The sequence below is a fragment of the Podarcis tiliguerta genome (assembly GCF_965153285.1).
Source record: "Podarcis tiliguerta genome assembly, chromosome: Z".
Taxonomy (NCBI): Eukaryota; Metazoa; Chordata; class Lepidosauria; order Squamata; family Lacertidae; genus Podarcis; species Podarcis tiliguerta.
Genome location: NC_139553.1, coordinates 9,476,848 through 9,495,648, shown reverse-complemented (window position 1 = coordinate 9,495,648; position 18,801 = coordinate 9,476,848). Strand labels below are relative to the sequence as shown.

At 46.4% G+C, this 18,801-nt stretch overlaps 1 protein-coding gene across 1 annotated transcript; it reads right to left on the bottom strand.

Annotated features, from left to right (window-relative positions):
* Positions 1 to 1,578: 1,578 nt before the first annotated feature.
* On the bottom strand, positions 1,579 to 14,279 carry LOC310669286 (uncharacterized protein). The gene is made up of 7 exons (XM_083423123.1): positions 14,121 to 14,279; positions 10,290 to 10,514; positions 9,511 to 9,604; positions 6,521 to 6,630; positions 4,966 to 5,036; positions 4,193 to 4,322; positions 1,579 to 3,279 (listed from the first exon to the last, which is right to left on the bottom strand). Exons 2-7 carry the CDS (start codon positions 10,496 to 10,498, stop codon positions 2,685 to 2,687), a joined length of 1,209 nt encoding a protein of 402 aa, XP_083279249.1. The 5' UTR covers positions 10,499 to 10,514; positions 14,121 to 14,279; the 3' UTR covers positions 1,579 to 2,684.
* Between the last annotated feature and the right edge of the window lie 4,522 nt (positions 14,280 to 18,801).

The window sequence follows — 18,801 nt, the reverse complement described above, 5'->3', positions numbered from 1 at the left end:
CAGATTACGAGTCCACCGCTCTTAACCACTACACCACGCTGGCTCTCATTGTCTTTAGAGAAGACAATGAAATAAGTTTCAAAGGCTGTCCGTTTACTTAATCTTACTTAACAAATTCCCCTTTTGGTTTGGAGGTGAGTCCTACTGAATGTGTTAATGTACCAAGCAGGGTCTCTTAGTAGTGGCTTTCATGCTCCAGAGTTAGAATCATAGAATCATAGAATCATAGAGTTGGAAGAGACCACAAGGGTCATCGAGTCCAACCCCCTGCCAAGCAGGAAACACCATCAGAGCACTCCTGACATATGGTTGTCAAGCCTCTGCTTAAAGACCTCCAAAGAAGGAGACTCCACCACACTCCTTGGCAGCAAATTCCACTGTCGAACAGCTCTTACTGTCAGGAAGTTCTTCCTAATGTTTAGGTGGAATCTTCTTTCTTGTAGTTTGGATCCATTGCTCCGTGTCCGCTTCTCTGGAGCAGCAGAAAACAACCTTTCTCCCTCCTCTATGTGACATCCTTTTATATATTTGAACATGGCTATCATATCACCCCTTAACCTCCTCTTCTCCAGGCTAAACATGCCCAGCTCCCTTAGTTATCTCCTGACCTACTGAGCGCAGTGCGGGGGGTAACATGCAGTCCCTCCAAGTACTGCTGGAGGTACTCCAGCTCCTATCCGCCCCAGCCAGTATGGCCAGAGGTCAAGGGTGATGAGAGTTGTAGTCCAATGCCTACAGGGTTCTCCAGCCCTAGCACTCGTGCTTTGCTTCCAGGGTGCAGTACCGTCCTGCCTGAGCATTCTGTCGGCTGACCCTAAGGCTGCATCGCTTTCCCCATAAAAATCCAATATCGGAGCTTGCTCTTGGGTCTGAGCAGTTTGCCTCTTAAGTATGAAGAGAGGGGACAGCTGATCACAGTGCCACAGTATTAATGACCATAGCACAGCCTCCAGGATTTGTGGTCCAGTGAAAAAGGTTTTCTGGATTTCTGCATCCAGCTTCAGCTCTGCCCAGACCTGGAGTCCCCTCAGAGGCAAAGCACGCCCTCCCAACAGAGATCTGCACCACCGATGACTTGTATGAGCCATTAGAACCAGACCTTCCTGTCCCAGGACCAGAGGCCTCAACAACATTTGCTTGGATTTCTGACCAGCTCTTGCCAAATCATTCCCACAATTGCCCCTAGAGACACAAAAAGCAAAGGAAATGGCAAGAAATGCAGAGGAGTGTCAAGGCTACCAGCAAGTGCCTATCTAGAAACATGTGAGGGTTATTGGGAGGAGGTGGCATCATTATTCGTAGGATTGTAGAGTTGGAAGGGAACCCCAGGGGTCATCTAGCCCAACCCACTACAAAGTAGGAATTGCAGCTAAAGAATCCATAGCAGATGACCACCCACCTTGGTTTAAAAAGCTTCAGTGGAGGAGAGAGTCCACCACCTTCTAAGGGAGTCTGTGTTCCACTGTCAGATAGCTCTGATCCCCAGGAAGTTCTTTCTAAAGCTAAGTCAGAAACTCCTTGAATCTGTTGACCCAGGTCCTGCCCTCTGAAGCAGCAGAAAGCAAGCTTGATCCATCATCCATGTGACAGCCCTTTATTTGAAGGTGTTTATTGACTGCCCTTCAACAGCAACTCCAGGTTACAAGAATGTCAAATTCAGTATTTTAAAACTTGAAACAAATCACAGTCACCTTGAAAATACCTCGGGTATCAAAGGCAATGGCAAAGTGCATCTTCAGTGAGACGTGCATGTAAGCGTCTTCCTGGATACAGAGCAGGAAGGCAGTTTAAAGTGCCAAAGTCATGACCCACAAGCTTTGAAGTAGCCCTAGGTGAGTTTGTGGTACTGGCAAGGAAACACAGAAAGAAGCGCCACTGCCAGTGTTCCGTGCACCCCTCTGAATTGGAGCCATAGTTCTTAATCCTCCCTCTCCTGTGGTCCTTGAATAGACAAATGATCCTCTACCAAGTATTCTAAGCTAAGCTGCAAAGAATTAACTCCTAGTCTTACAAGCCAATATAGGATGCAGCTATAGCATCCTTGGCAGATGACTGTCCAGCTTTAGTTTAGGTATCTCCAGTTCCCAAGGCAGGCAGCTCCACTGTCAAACAGCTTGTGGTACTAGGAAGTCCCTCCTAATGTTCAGCCTTGCTATTTCTACCCATTTGCTACTTATTAGGTGGACCACTATTCTGGTCCCTTGGGTCTGCAGATATTCCTGGGCTACAACTCCCATAATCTCTGGCCAGCTTAGCCCTAAAGCCAGGGTTAGGGTTAGGGTTGTAGTCTAATAACATCCAGTGATCCCAAGGTTGAAGAACACTGAGCTAGACTCCTTGCTTTCATTCTCAAATATATTTTAAAATAGTTTTGTGAAATAACATTTTATTGTTGCTGCTATTGTCAAGCATTTCACGTGTCTAGAGTATATTTTTAAAAAATTACCCCAACATTGTCCTTGTTCAGCTAGATCTGACAGTGAAATTGGGATTTCTGCATCCAAAGTCCACCAGGTGTCAGTCCCTGGGGGCTTGCACCTCCAGCTCCTCATGACTTTAAAAGAGTTTATCTGCCCCTTTCCCTCATGGGTATGGGGTGCAAGTATCCCAGCCACATCCTCCCTCACTGAAGGCTGGCAAATGGTTACATGCCAGGGGTGGGTGGGACCTGGGGACCCATGGTGTCAGTTGCCTTCGCTGGAGGAGTCCTGGCTGATATATGGGATGACAATGGCGCTCCGGGCATGAGTGATAGCAGCTCTCCTGCTCGCGCCAAGACCCGGCTGGATTCCAGTGGTGTCCACTTCTCCAAAAGTCTCACCATTCCATTTCTCTCTGCTGCTGAAGAGCTGGGTCAGAGAAAATCCTTCATAGCAATCCTTTGCCGACACGGGTCTCAGCTTCGGGGGGCTCCCTGGACACGCGTGGGACTCAGTAGGCGCATTCATAGCACCTCCTTGTATGAACCAGCCTGGGCCATACCCCATATCTCCACTCCATCCTTCTTTGCCCCCTTTCCTTGCAGGGTACCCACGGAAGATGTCTGCTGGGGGCACTGCTTTTTCAGGAGCTGGCTGCTGCTGCACTGCGGGAGCGTGCTGTTCCTCTGCTGGGCTTGCGGGGGTTTGTTCAGGGAACGCCTCTGCCTTTTTGTTGACAAGCACCAATTTGTTGATTTTGTACGTCAGGCTGGCAAGTCCGTGCGGTAGGGTGTTCAGGGGCATGCTTCTTAGAAACTCACCGCCAATCAGGCATTTGGTATCAGTGCTTGCTTTTTCCCTAGGTGTAGACGAAGAAGCAAGGGGGTGTGGGAACCACAGAGAGACGGTTGCACTAATTCTTTTTCGTGAACTGCTTGCTGGATTTGGGCCCAGGATACGTAGCCAGAATGCCTTCTTCCCATCAGTGGGGACTGGTCCATTAGGGCAAATAGGTCACTGACCCCCAGCAAGCTCAGTCTGCCAAGCCAACCCCAACTTGCCCAAATACTTACAAATCCAGGGTGCGTGTCTGTTTCCTCCTCTGTGTCAGTGTTGATCTTGTAAAATTCAGCAGGGAGGAGGATGGGGCAAAGCTAGAATTAGTTAGCTCAGCCTATCATTGGCTCTGGTGCCACCTACTGTTGGGCTCCCCATCTTCCACCCTACCAGTTTCAACAGGTACCAGCCACCACTGCCTCCCGTACAAACCAACTTCTGTTTTTAGGAAGGAGGATTGCTGTCACTAAGCAGCAATGCTCCCACATGCCACTTTTCTAAGCTGCTCCTCCGAACGACTTACAATCCAAAATTCAGCAGAGGAAGGGTACTGGAAATGGAAGCAGGGGCAGCTGAGGAAATGAACATGCCTTTATTCCAGTACTAACATTACATAGGCTTCGGGACATAGGAAGCTGCCTTTAAATGCATCAGATAATCTAGCTCACTGTCTACACTAGCTGGTAGCTAGCTGGTTTCAGTCCAGAGCCATTCCCAGTCCTTCCTGGAGATGCTGGGGATTGAACGAACCTGGGACCTTCTGCATGCAAAGCAGATGTTCTACCACCAAGCTGAAGCCCTAACTTAGCCACAGGTACATAGAAAGCTGCCTTATACTGAGCCAGACCTTTGGTCCATTTAGTTCAGAATTGCCTACACTTGACAAGCAGAAGCTCCCCAGGGTTTCAGCTTATGGGAACTAGTCCTAACTGTACCTTTGAGCTTTCTTTGTCTCCTGTTGGCACTGAGGGTTCTGGATCAATTGCTTATGTCTTGCATTTGTTGTAGAGAGGGTACAAGGCTGTTGGTTTTCATTTTTGCCAGTGCAATAGTAAACAGCCTTTCCTGCGGAGGAAAGAGATTTATAAAACATAATGAGCGCTATACTCAAAGGGTAACAGTCTGACCGCAAGGCAGACTTTGAGACTCTCTGGACTTAATAGTCTTACATAGCAGAGAGGTAGATGTGAATGTCCTGTCGATCCAAGGGTGATTTTTTTAAAAAATATATAACAATCTTCATTGGTTTTTACATATATAGTAACATGTATAACATAATACACACTCATTACAAATATCCGGCCACATATTAAAGTAGATTATTCCTATTAATCCAAACAGATAATCCAAATATCCAGCATATAAAGTCCTGAGAACAGCATGAAAGTTGTTCCTATCCATTACAAATTGTTCTTCCCGGGGGGAAATACATTTCAAGCCATACTACTCAGGATAGCCATATCTACAAAGATACTTTGGAGAGTATCTTGAAGACCGGTTTGATTTGCATAGTGAATAAATGGCCATCATATTGTGCATCATTTGTCCATTTCCCCCCTGTTCTGTTTTATCACTTCTAAGTTGTGAGTTGTTTTCTCAGCAACAGCCAATCACCATTTTTAATATACTAAGTCCAGGGACAGTCTTTGTAAAGCATTCCAGTTTCAGCTATAGATAGCCAATGGGTTTACTTTTTGTTTTGTTTTACCTGGACATATAAACTGGTATTCGGAGACTGCCTGATATTGCCTCTTCTCCACAGCGCTGGGTTGTTTCAACCTTTTTGTCCAGACAGCATGGGAGACAAAGGGATTGAATTGAATGTAGGAAGGGAAGCATTAAATTACATTGAAAGACTTGTCATTCAAGTTGAGCCCACCTATTCATTCTTGATGTTGACTGTATGGGCTCATCCACAACTCAGCTTGTGCCACTGCTTTCCTCCAGGAAAACCTGTGGTTTACTTCTGAAGTGGACCAAATGGCAATTGGGTTTCCCTTGGTTTGCTGCTTATTCCAATTCAGCAGTAAAGAGTGGGTTTTCCAGGGCAAAGCTGTGGGGCAAATGCAAAACTGCTTGGACCTGTGCCTAGAAAGCATGCGGCAAGCGGAAAACCACTCAGCCCTGTGCTTTCTAGCCACGGGACTAGGTGAAGTGTGGATGAGCCCTTGCAATTGTACTATGTGTTAAATGTGCCAGAGAGCTATTTCTGGCTGGTGATGTCAAAAGCACTTCTGTAAAGCAAATCCTGTTGTGCATGAGCACAGTGAGTTAGATGCTCATGGAGTCCTTAAGTACAGGCTGTAGGAGACCATCTTGCTGCAGGCTTGTGTTAAGAGCCCTGACAGGGAACTGCATATAACACCCTCAATAAGCTCCCTATGTTATCAGCAGCTTCATGGAGTGTTAATCTGTCAGTCATGGTTCAACAGACAATGTGTGGTTTTAGAATTGAGTTAAATGTGATCTGTAATCAGATATCCCAGTGTGCTTTTAGAATCTTAAAAGCACCAGTGTTTGCCTCTGATGTTGATGAAAACTGTAGCACAAGAGGAGGGTGGTGCGTAACCTTGGTGTTTTCCTTCTCAAAATACCCACCCCCCAAGTTGCTGTTAGCCCTGGGGTGTGGAGCAGAAGGAGACAGGTACAATATTTAACCTACAGGGTCCTTCCTCACAGCAACACACTGTGGGCAAAGTCACCTAGAAACAGACACACATTTTGCACAGCAGCAGCTAATTAAAGTTTGAAATGTCCTTAAAGCTTTTAAGGATGACTTTTAAAAGTTTTATAGGGCATTGGGAAATTTAGTTTGCGGCTGTGACAAGAGTACAGGCACCTCTCTCACAATTCTGGGCTCTGAAAGGGGACACCATTCCCATCCTGGGTATGCAGGGTTGCAATTTTAAATTAATCTTAAAATTGATTTTTGGACCATAAAATCACAGAATGACATTGAGAACAGGGAGATGTTGTCAGGTAGCTTCTATCCAAGGGCTACAGCTCAGTGGTAAAACACTCACTTTGCAAACAGAAGGTCCCATGTTTAGGTACCGGCATCTCTAAGTAGTGCTGGGAAAGACCCCCATTTGAAACCACAGAATGCTGCTGCCAGTCAGTGTAGTCAGTATTGAACTGGATGGACCAATGGTCTGACTCAGTACAAGGCAGCTTCTTATGCACCTGTGCTAAGGACGATGGGGCTAACAGTTTCCAGAGGGCACCACATGTTTATTCAAAACACTGTCTTGTGGTTGCATTACCTTGGGTTTTCTTTTATGCTGATAACATTTTTTCGTTTTTCAGTACTCTCCACTCTTTTGCTGGGCACATCTTTCTCCTTAGCTTTCACCCCAGGAATGCTTAAATGTCCCTGTATTTGCAAAGGAAAGGAAGACATGAGGAGGAGTAGGACAGCACATCTGCATCACAAATCTAAACCAGCTTCAAGCCTGATTGGCTGCTATGGCTCTGTGCCTCTGGGTAGGCATGCTGAAGGTTTTCAGCAGGCATCTAAAACAATGTAGTCAAGGCACATGCCTGGCGTCAATAGGCAGGAGTTCCAGAGCAATGGTGTTTCCACACTTAGTATTACAGTGGTACCTCAAGTTAAGTACTTAATTCATTACGGAGGTCCGTACTTAACCTGAAACTGTTCTTAACCTGAAGCACCGCTTTAGCTAATGGGGCCTCCAGTTGCCGCTGCGCTGCCGGAGCACGATTTCTGTTCTCATCCTGAAGCAAAGTTCTTAACCTGAAGCACTATTTCTGGGTTAGCGGAGTCTGTAACCTGAAGCGTACTTAAGCTGAGGTACCACTGTAAATTGTTATCCCTGTGACTTAGACTTGTTAGTTGCTTGTTACTCAAAGGTTGCCAACTGACTTAGATTTAAAACATAAATATAAATGCATTATACCATACAAGCAGAATGAGACAACCCCCATTATAGTCACTAATCTGGAATAGAATGAATTATGTACAAAACAAAGCAATGTTTGTTTGTTTAATGGTGAAATCATTAAGAAGAGCCTTGCTGGATCTACTCCAGCATCATCAAGGCCAGCCCACCTATGAGGCAAGGTGAGGTGACTGCCTCAGGCAGCAGGATCCACGGGGCAGCAGATCCTGATGCAGATGGTTGTTCTCCACTTGTTCCCAGTATAGATCTTCACTCATCCCTTCTTCCATTGCGGAGAGGGAGACACCGTTTTGCGGCTCGCCTAAAGGGCCAAAATGTCTTGGGCTGGCCCTGAGCATCCTGTTCTTACAGTGGCCAACCAGATGCATCTGGGAAGCCCACAAACAAAACCTGAGTGCAACAGCACACACACACCCCACCCGCAATTCCCAGCAACTGGTATTGAGAAGCAATCATACATACTGTATTTTTCAGTGTATAAGACGCCCCCCATATATAAGATGGGGCCATATATAAGACGGCCCCTATTTTTTGAGCCCAAAATTAAGAAATAAATATTTGCAACATTCCATGTATAAGACGACCCCCAATTTTAAACTTTTTAAAAAAATGTGGGGGGGGGATATAGTCTTATACACGGGAAAATACAGTAATTTTCTTTTCCTTCTGCCTTTCTGTAGTTAAAGCCATGCTCAAGGCGGCTTACAACATGCAGGGGGGTGGCGGCGGGGAAATTAATTACAAAAAGAAGTCATAAACAATAAATAAAGCAACATCAAAAAGAGCACAACAAAATGGTACAATGTCCAGATATGATAAGATATAAAAGAATAGTATCAATAACAGCGGCAACTCCCCCCCCAAACAATACCATACCCAGCAATATTCATCAGATGAAGATAGGAACATTTCTCACTGATCCTCTTTGACACCCATTTTTTGTCCCCCACACCTGCAGAGCACATTCCCACCACCACTACACCAATGGGACACAGCGCACACACCCTCCACTATCCTAAAAAAAACACACCCTTAATCCTGATTTGATTTTATTCTTTGGTAAAATAAATAAATAAATGATTTTTAAGAAAGGGACAAGATTAGATGTGGGCAGACAAAGCTTTAAATAACAACAACAACAACAACAATTTATTATTTATACCCCACCCATCTGGCTGGGTTTCCCCAGCCACTCTGGACGGCTTCCAACAAAGTATTAAAATACAGGATCTGTTAAACATTAAAAGCTTCCCTAAACAGGACTGCCTTCAGATGTCTTCTAAAAGTCTGGTAGTTGTTCTTCTCTTTGACATCTGATGGGAGGGTGCTCCACAGTGCAGGTGCCACTACCGAGAAGGCCCTCTGTCTGGTTCCCTGTAACTTGGCTTCTCGCAGTGAGGGAGCCACCAGAAGGCCCTCAGTGTCTGGGCAGAACGAAGGGGGTGAAGACGCTCCTTCAGGTATACTGGGTCAAGGCCGTTTAGGGCTTTAAATGTCAGCACCAACACTTTGAATTGTGCTTGGAAACGTACCGGGAGCCAATGTAGTTATTTCAAGACCGGTGTTATGTGGTCTCAGTGGCCGCTCCCAGTCTCCAGTCTAGCTGGATTAATTTCAGTTTCCGGGTCACCTTGAAAGGTAGCCCCACGTAGAGTGCATTGCAGTAGTGCAAGTGAGAGATAACTAGAGCATGCACCACTCTGGCGAGACAGTCTGCGGGCAGGTAGGGTCTCAGCCTGCGTACCAGAAGGAGCTGATAAACAGCTGCCCTGGACACAGAATTGACCTGTGCCTCCATGGACAGCTGCAAGTCCAAGATGACTCCCAGGCTGTGCACCTGGTCCTTCAGGGGCACAGTTACCCCATCCAGGGAGTCCTCCACACCTGCCAGCCACTGTCCCCCCCAAAAAGTACTTCTGTCTTGTCAGGATTCAACCTCAATCTCTTGGCTGCCATCCATCCTCCAACCACCTCCAGACGGTTGAAGAAAAAGACTCCTTGCCCTCTGCTCCGCTCCTCCTTTCTTCCTGCCCAGGGCAGCGCTGCCCTCTGCCTGCCCCTCAGAGCCAGCTTGGCACATGGTGTTGGGCCTCAGTAGTGGCCCAACCTTGCTCACCCCCCAGCAGCTGTTACAAGCTGCCTAAGGGAGGAGTTTGGCGAGCGCGACTGTAGAAAGGCCACAGAGAGGCCACAGGATGCTCCCTCACTGCCACAGCTAGGGACAAGCGCTGTCTCATTCTCCTCCATGGGCTGTCATGGCGGCAGCACCGGCGGGGGGAAATAGGGACATTCTGGGGTCGAAACTGTAGTTGTAATTCATGTAGTTTGGATACCTTGAATGGAAGGATTTCAACTTTGGGTTCTGGAGTGAAGTTGACTATGGCCCCCTTGAAACAGGAACACCTCTCTTGTCTTTGGAGTGGCAGCCTGTCCAAGACAAAAGAGACAAAAAGCAAATAAACATCTGCTAGGAATCATCTGTACTCCTGGCATTACAACAGGCATCCTTTTTACCACGCACTCATGATGCCACTCGCAATTCTGTTTGTAGCTGCAAATGTTCCAGGACAGACATGCTGCTTTGTTTCCAACCGGTGCATGTCCTGTAACTTCCTGCTGAAATTATTGCATTTGTTTCCATACCACAAATGCTCTGGTTCGTTTTATTTTATTTACTTTGCTCGGTTTTTATTGTGCTTATAAGCAACAATAATGCAGTAACACTGAAGAAGCATCCCGGAACAGCTAATAAAGTGGAATGACATGTGGATGGTCCAGTATAAACCCACCACTAATGCACTATTAATGCACATGGGTGGCACTGTGGTCTAAACCACAGAGCCTAGGGCTTGCTGAGCAGAAGAAAGTCTGTGGTTTAACCCACAGCCCCACCCATGTCCCTAAAACATCTGGGTAGGCTTGTCTAAATGTCTTCAGCAGGCTCCAAAAAGAATACAGCAAAGGTGCCTGCCTGGTATCAATAGGCAGGGAGTTCCAAAGGGTTGGTGCTGCCACACGATACAATTGAGTTCTTACAGATGCAGTGCAGGTATTAGGTGCCACTTGTGAAGAGTTGTAGATGGGGAGAAGCCAACGAGAGGCGGCCCTTTACCTAAGGGCTGAGCAGCTTCTGCCTTGCACTTTGAGCTTGCTGGTGCGCTTGGTCCTTTGCCGTTGGGAGCCGCAGGATTTTATCCGCCGCCTCCGAATGCGCTTCTTCTTCTTCCGTGGCTGCTTAATGATCTGTTCTGAGCTGGGTTCCACCATGGTGGGCTTGCTTTTTGCCTTCTGGGCAACTTTCGTTAGACTTCCTCCGTACATTTGGGTACCCAGTGACCTGTTTGCAAAGATGGGAGTGATTATGTGCATAGCAGGGAGGGGAAGGAGAAAGAAGTGAGCACCTGAGCACAATAAGGCAAGAGGAGGTTCTGGCAAAAGTATGCTTTCTAACAAAGGAATGGGGAACCTCAGGCTCAGGGAATGAACGAGTGGTCCTCACAGTCTCTCTATTGTTGGAAATGCAACAGCAGGGGATCGTTTAGGTTGTAATTTAGGGTATTAATTCTGTTCTCTGTAAACTACATAAGGAGTGGTGGTGGAGGAATGGCTTAGCAGCCAGGACTTGTAGCATGATCTCTAGTGAGGTATCATGTGCTCTGATTGGCTGTGTAGTTCTGGGGGAGCTTTCCTCTGCATGTTTGGTTGAAGGTCTCCTTGCTATGTAGACGGCCTGGAGTAAGAAAGACAAAACAGTCTCCCACAACCCTCCTGCAAACATTCAGCAAACCTTTTTGTGCTGTCCTGCGATAAGTGTGTTGTCTAGCACTGTGTTTCCCAGCTGGGGTGGGGACCACATGGCCCCCTAGGGGCCCCCAGGATATTCCAAGGGGACTATAGGTGAAAAATGCATAAATGGGGGGCCAGAGCATGGGAAAAACTGGTCTAGCTTCTTAGTCTCAGAACTGTGCCCATGACCCAAACAAACCCAGTGGGTAGACAGAAAGGGGGACTGATTTCTTATCTGGGCCAAAATGTTTAATAAATGCAACTTAATTAATTAAAAGCCTTTGTAACCAACTCAAAGGGCGTCTCCAATTCAGCAGGCAACATGTTGCTTTTGGGTAGTACTAAGCTGAGTCGGTGGTGGTGGTGACTCCTCTAGGGCAGGAGGCCCACTTGTCATTGGTCAATTGGACAACATTACTGGATGACATTGGCTGATAGGCAGGGTGGGGCAGGGTTCAATCCTGCTTGGTGCAGCTTCGTCAGTGGATCCCATGAGGGAAATGCGCTGGCAAAGCAGAGAGCAGGATTGATGTCTCTGTGCATTAGCAAGGAATGCACCACCAAAGCTGATATCTCTCCATGGGTCAACTTTCACAGATGGGTGGGACTGCCCACCCAATAACCACCTGATGTCATCATGATGTCAGAAGATGAACAAGTGAGTTGCCCCTGTTCACCTCCCACAGTTGACCCAGCTAAGCAGGGTCCTGTATGGTTTCAAATTGGATGGGGCCCCATGTGTTGAGTTTCCTGCATTGCAGGGGGTTGGACTGGATGACCCTCAGGATCCCTTGCAACTCTACCGTTCTATGATTCTATTATTCTACCCTGTCCAATAAAAGGTTCCCCACCCCTGAACTAAGTTATACTCAGAGGAGGCCGATTGGGCAGATCTAAGCCATGTCTATTAATTTAACTGGGCCTATTCCAAATGTGACTAACATTGGAAGCAATCCTTTGTTTGCTAATGTTAATTGTTTTTAACACAAGTGTTTCTGAAAACTGCAGATGGAACAGAAGAGATTACCACTCTCCCATCTCTACAGAGGCATCTGCTGTGACATACATGCACTGTCTAAAAACACAGAACGTATCATTATTTCTTAACAGTCTTGTCTTGATTCATATGCAAATGAATGCAGATGTAATTGGTTAAAATGGATTAATAAGAGAGAGCCAGTGTGGTGGTTAGAGTGCTGGACTAGGACTAGGGAGACTGGGGTTCAGATCCCCACTCAGCTACAAAACTCACTGGGTGACCTTGGGGCAGCCATTCTCTCCCAGTCTGCCCTCCCTCACAGAGTTGTTCTGAGGATATAAGACAGAAGGGGAGAAGTGTGTAACCAACCACAAGTGTGTAACTCAACCACGCTGAGCTACTTGCAGAAAAGGTGGGATATAGGTGTAATAATAAAATAACAAGTAATAAAATAAGTTTTCATTAATATAAATTTTAAAATAGTTTTTTAAAACTGGTCTACATTTCTTCTTGTTTCAGTGTTAATTACTGTATTTCATTTCTTCAGTTCAAGTGCTGTGCTAGGTTTTATTCTTAACTCCTGTTGTTTAGCTTTTCTAATCACAGTTAGACCGATATTATGAAATGTTTGTTTCGTGGTTGCTGTTGTTGCAAACGAAGTCTGTGTTACGTGACTGCAAGCTGGTTTTGTGAATGAATGAATGAATGAATAGGTGTTCAATGAAGCTCCTATTCAGAGTAGACCATTGAAGGTAATAGGCATGAATAGCTTAGAGTGAATAATTTTATTCAGTCTGAGCAGGACTTAGTTGAATACAACCGATAAATAAACCAGCTAAGATTCATTGAGTGACTGTCACTCTTTCTGTCCCTAACTGCTCATTCTAAGATTGCATCCGTTGTGAGGAACAGAATTGGCTGGCTTATCTGAGAAGCAGACACCTGCTCATGTGTAGGAAAGGTGGCCAGGAAGATTGCCATGGGGCAGCTTAAAGGGAAATAGTACTTCCAATGGCACCAGAATGATCAGATAGTGGGGTAGAGCTTTCAGACAATGAACATTCCGTTCCCTTGACCTGTCGCATCACAAGACTATCCATCCATCTTCCTACATTTATATCTTACTAATAATGACAAACCTAGACAGCATCTTAAAAAGTAGAGACATCACCTTGCCAACAAATGTCCATATAGTAAAAGCTATGGTTTTCCCAGTAGTGATGTATGGAAGTGAGAGCTGGACCATAAAGAAGGCTGATTGCCGAAGAATTGATGCTTTTGAATTATGGTGCTGGAGGAGACTTTTGAGAGTCCCATGGACTGCAAGAAGATCAAACCTCTCCATTCTGAAGGAAATCAGCCCTGAGTGCTCACTGGAAGGACAGATCCTGAAGCTGAGGCTCCAATACTTTGGCCACCTCATGAGAAGAGACGACAGAGGACAAGATGGTTAGATATTGTTCTCGAAGCTACCAGCATGAGTTTGTCCAAACTGCGGGAGGCAGTGGAAGACAGGAGTGCCTGGCATGCTCTGGTCCATGGAGTCACAAAGAGTCAGATACGACTAAACGACAACAATACCGTCCCACACTGATTTCATAAGCCCCCTGCATTAGTTTAGAAAATGAGCCACTCCAATTCCCCCTCTCCTGAGAGATGCTGTTTGCTTTCTGGCTAAACTGACATGGCAAATCCCTATTTCGAAAGAAGAATGAAGAGTTTAAAATCAGATCGTGCCCAAGTGAGGGCGAACGGACATCCAGAAGTAGAATCAGAAACATTTAAGAACGGTCCTGGAAATAAACTTAGCGGTGCGCTCAGGGTTGGACCTTTGGGGCAAACACACAGATGTTCAATTTACTCAAATGATACAGGAGGGTATGAAACAGGTGTTGGTAAAGGATGTGGCTTGGGGAGAGTCCTCGGGGCCAGTTAGAGAGGCCTCTGGGCTTCTCCATCCCTGATCTAAAAAGGAGAGGCATCAACAGACCATTGCGATATTTTTATGTTTAACATTTGCCTAACTTCAGTGAAGTAATTATATTCTGTAAGCTAATGGGATTCCCAAAGGCATCTGTTTGGCCATTATGATAACTGCTGGACTAGATGGGTCATTGGAGTGATGCAGCAGAACACTTCCTATGTTTAACAAAAACTATTGATGCTGTCCTCACTCACCTTGGGCAGGTTGCCGCTTTCACTGCTAAGACTGAAGGAGAGACTTAATAACAACAGCAGAATCCATGGGCTGAACTGGGCCATGAGGGGGACCACTTGCACAATGGGAGCAAGGATGCTGCCAGTTATACCTTTCTCAGGTAGCCTGGCAACTGCCTTTGTTGCTATGGGAACCAGATTCTAACTTCCTTCCATGTGGTACTCTGTTTCTCTGTCTATAAACTTTGCTCTGGATTAGCTGCTTTCCACGCATATGGTTGGGTCCACTTAAATGTCACATACTTGATTCATTTTAAAAAATAAATAAATTCATTCATTTTTTAAAAAACTTTCCCCCTTTCCACACACAGTCGCCACACCCCCAAAAAAAGGAGAAGCAGGAAAAGAAATTAAATATACCACTACCAGCCACAATGGCTACATTCTACCCTTCATTACTGGAGGCAGTAGGTCTCTGTTATGTACTGAGTTGAATAGGATCCAAACTGCAGCAGTCTGATTGGTCCTAGAACAATAGGATTCAGAATGCAGCAGTATGATTGGTCCTAGAACAATGCAGCAGTATGATTGGTCCGCAGGAGCCACCCAGTCCAGCTCCAGGTGGAAGTGAATCCACAATCTGATTGGCCTACAGGAGAATCCCGGAATTAGCCAATCAAGTGCAGTCCATTGTGGAAATAATGTATATAAAGCAGATATTGTGGGGGAACTTCCATTCCTCCTCACCACTATGAGCTGAATAAAGAGCATGAAATCCACTCTCGACTCCGAGTATATTTCAGTCTCTGAATGCCCAATTCCTGGGATTCGCATGTGGGGAGGGTGTTGCTACACTCAGGTCCTGCTTGCAAGTGTTTCCGACTGGGACATGTCGTTGACCACTGTGAGAACAGAAAGCTGGACTAGGTAGGCCTCTGGCGTCCAGCAACCCTGTGGGTGCCCTGCTACCAACGGCAAAGAAACACCGGTTTGGGGCCACAGCACATCCATTTTGGTTGAGATATTGACTGAAGTTGCGTGAAATCTTGTGAAGGGTGCAATATCTCACACAATTTTGGGCGAGATCTTGACATTAGCATCGTCTTGCCTGAAATTTGCACTGCTGCTCTACCAGTAGCAGACACAGCAAGGCAAACACCAGTGGCAGAGCAGGTGGGTGGTGCTGGGAGTGGTGGCAGCAGCACATGGATTGCTCATGTCATCTGCTTCCAAGTGTGTCCCTGTTGCGATGGGAGGAGCAAAACCTCAGGATGTACCTTCGTATTACACACATTGCCGAACATACGGGAAGGGTCTGCAAGTGTCGCCTGGGGCTCTGTAGTGCCTCAGCTAAACAATTGTCTCTGAGTCCTACCTCCTCATTCCCATATTGGGCATAATAACTGAACAAACCTTCCAAGTACACTGTAAGCATTGCAAGAATCTGGCATGTTTAAGCAAAACGCTTACCCCAAAGAATCTTGTGAAGTGTAACTTCTCTTCACAAAGCTACAATTCTGAGCAACTTTAAGAAAGCTACCATTCCCAAGATTGATTGGTAGTGGCAGTGGGGAGATTTGTATGTTTTAAATGCAGCCTGCTTCTGGAGTAGCAGTGGGATCTTTTTTAAAAAATATCTGTGGCCAGCTTATCCACACAGACTCCCCCGCCCCCCACATTCCTGTCTTGTACTAGATATCAGTGAGAAGCAACTCATTCCCCACACTGGCTCCAATCAAACAATTTCTGCATATTAAGGTAAAGGTAAAGGACCCCTGACAGTTAAGTCCAGTTGCAGACGACTCTGGGGTTGCGGCGCTCATCTCGCTCTATAGGCCGAGGGAGCTGGTGTTTGTCCGCAGACAGTTTTTCTGGGTCATGTGGCCAGCATGACTAAGCCGCTTCTGGCGAACCAGAGCAGTGCACGGAAACGCCGTTTACCTTCCCACTGGAGTGGTACCTATTTATCTACTTGCACTTTGACGTGCTTTCGAACTGCTAGGTGGGCAGGAGCAGGGACCGAGCAACGGGAGCTCACCCCGTCGCGGGGATTCGAACTGCCGACCTTCTGATTGGCAAGCCCAAGAAGTTCAGTGGTTTAGACCACAGTGCCACCTACATCCCTTTCTGCATATTACCTGCATTGTTATAATACTGTGTAATTATAAGCACATTATTATACATATACACATGTACATTCAAGTTTTCCTGAAGTAGCCAGCACATGAACATGTGCATACCACAATAGATACAGCTGTACCAAAGTACTTAGGTATTGATGCTTACAGTTTATACTGCAGAAGTCTATTATAGCAAAGGCCTTAACTCTTTCATACGTACTATAGGTATGGTATATGTAATGGTGTGTGCATAGTTAGACTGTTTTCTTTTATATAACAAGTGGCTTGATGCAACAAGTTCTCCTAAACAGGCAAAGCTCTCTCCGGTTGGAACTAATTTCCATGTAAAACTAGGGTTACCAGATGTCCCCATTTTCCGGATTTGCAAATTTGTCCCTGGACAAATTCCACCCCCGGATTTCATCTAATGTCCCCGGGAAATGTGGCGGCAGCAGCAGCAGCAGCAGTCTTAGCAGCATGGAGCCAGCCTGGTAGCACAGTTGGCTGTGGTTGGCTTCAGGAGCTGATCACTGCCATGGCACCCGCTATTTTTCCTTTCTGGAAATCCCCATATGATGCGTTGTGCACAAGACACATCATATGGGGACTCGGTGTAGGAGCTGAAGACACGCTGCCAGGCGCCACCGCTGGGCGAGAGCTGCGCAGGGGTCACTGCAACTTGGCGCTCAGCTTGTCGTTGACGCCACTGTCCAAGACTGGCAGCTCGGGCTCTGGCTTGGCCTCCAGGTGGTGCTTGGGCGGCTGTGGCTGCTGCTCGGCTTTGCCATTGTGCTTCTCAACTTGCAAGCAGTGGCTCAGCTTGTCAGCCAGCTTGTCGTTGGCCATTGCAGACGAGAGGCAAGCAGGAAACAAGCTGATCCGGCCCAAGTGTGCCTCCTCCCACTCGCTCACCACCAGCTCTGCCCCGGACACACTGACTGGGCGCACCGCGGCGTGGATGGGCAGCCACTGGACAATGCCTGTGCAGCAGATACCCAGACAGGTGGGCAGGGCAGCAGCAGCAGGAGGGGGTTCTGCTAACGCTTACTCCTGAGTAAGCCTGTACGGGATTGCAGTGCAAGGAGGGAGAGGGAGGGAGGGAGGGAGGGAGGGGGGAAGCACGGCTAGCGCTCCAAGAAAGGCCGGGACCCAGAGGAAGGCCACACAACAGAGGAGACCACAGAAGAGAAGATATTACTTCTTCATGTTTTTCATAACTATTCCCCTCCTTATATATATATGTAAATATATTGTGTCCCTGGATTCATTGAAAAAAATCTGATAACTTTTGTAAAATTCTATTTTATAACCTGTTCCTTCTCCTAGAGCATTGTGGATAAAGAATGCCAATATAATCAGTAGGGATGGGCAGCTTCGTCAATTTTGGTTTCTCCCAGTTCCCCATGTTTCCAGTCTTAAATTCAATTCAACTTCCACATCAGTTTGCAATTTCCTTCCCTTTTTTTTTTAAAGGCCTCGTGAAAATTTATCAGCAATTTAGTGCAAATTTCTCCTAATGTACAAATTATTATATGCAGTTTGACCTACTATACACTATGACAAGCAATTTTGCTTAATATAATGCACTTTTGAATGTTATTTTAAGCAATTATGCATTTTAATGTGCACTTTACTTCAGTTTATCCGTTTTCACATGCTTTACTTGGCTAGAGAATCGCACTGCAAAATTCAAGGAGCTGTAAATTTTGAAGAATTGCTATGTTCCAGCTCCTGAATTGTTTTGAAAAGTACAAATTAAATGCAAACTGAACTGAATCTCTTCTCAATCCTTAATAGACAGTCAAAAGTAAGACTGGAGCAAGACTCAGGAGTTTGACTGAATCTGTGGGTGTAAGGGTGTGAACAAAGCCAGATTTAAACTCGCAGTACATTGTTTAGGCGATCACCATACTAAACGCACAGAGAGGCGAGAGAATAATGCCAGCGTTTTCCTGCCTTGGTGGTGAATCTGCAAACGTAGCCATTCTTCTTATAAGAACTCCGTTCCCAAAACCTTCATTAGTCTTTAAGACTCTGTAGCATTTGCTGCAAGAGACGAACATGGCTACCCCTCTGCAAAATATTTGCAGAAGGCTAATGTCCGTAGAAGTCTAGGTCCTCCTGATAAGCTGACTTTGGACCCCTGCAGCACTGTAAGGGAGGCAGCTAACCAGTGCTATTTCTGCTCCTGCTCCTCCCAATGGATTGATCTGGAGACAAGCTTGTTTTGTGTCTCAAGAAAGATGCAAAACGCTCCTTTGTTCTTGCGTCTGCCTGCACAGGCATCCGCAGAACGATGCAGTAAATAGCACCAGAGCGGAGGACAGGAGCCAGCCTGCGGACAGACGAGAGATGGTGGTGGAGGCAGAGGGGCAGACGGAGACAACATGTGCGGCCACATCAGAGCTGCTCAGCGGCATGGAAAGCACCTGCCTCCTGCCTCCAACAGCAGTAAATCACTCTGCACGGTCCCAGCCAGCAAGCCATCATTTATGACAGCTGCTTTTGCATCCCCAATCCTCCTGTTTGCCAGACAGAGACGGAAGAGCAGACAAGAATTATCCCTCCTCTGCCTTTTGCTC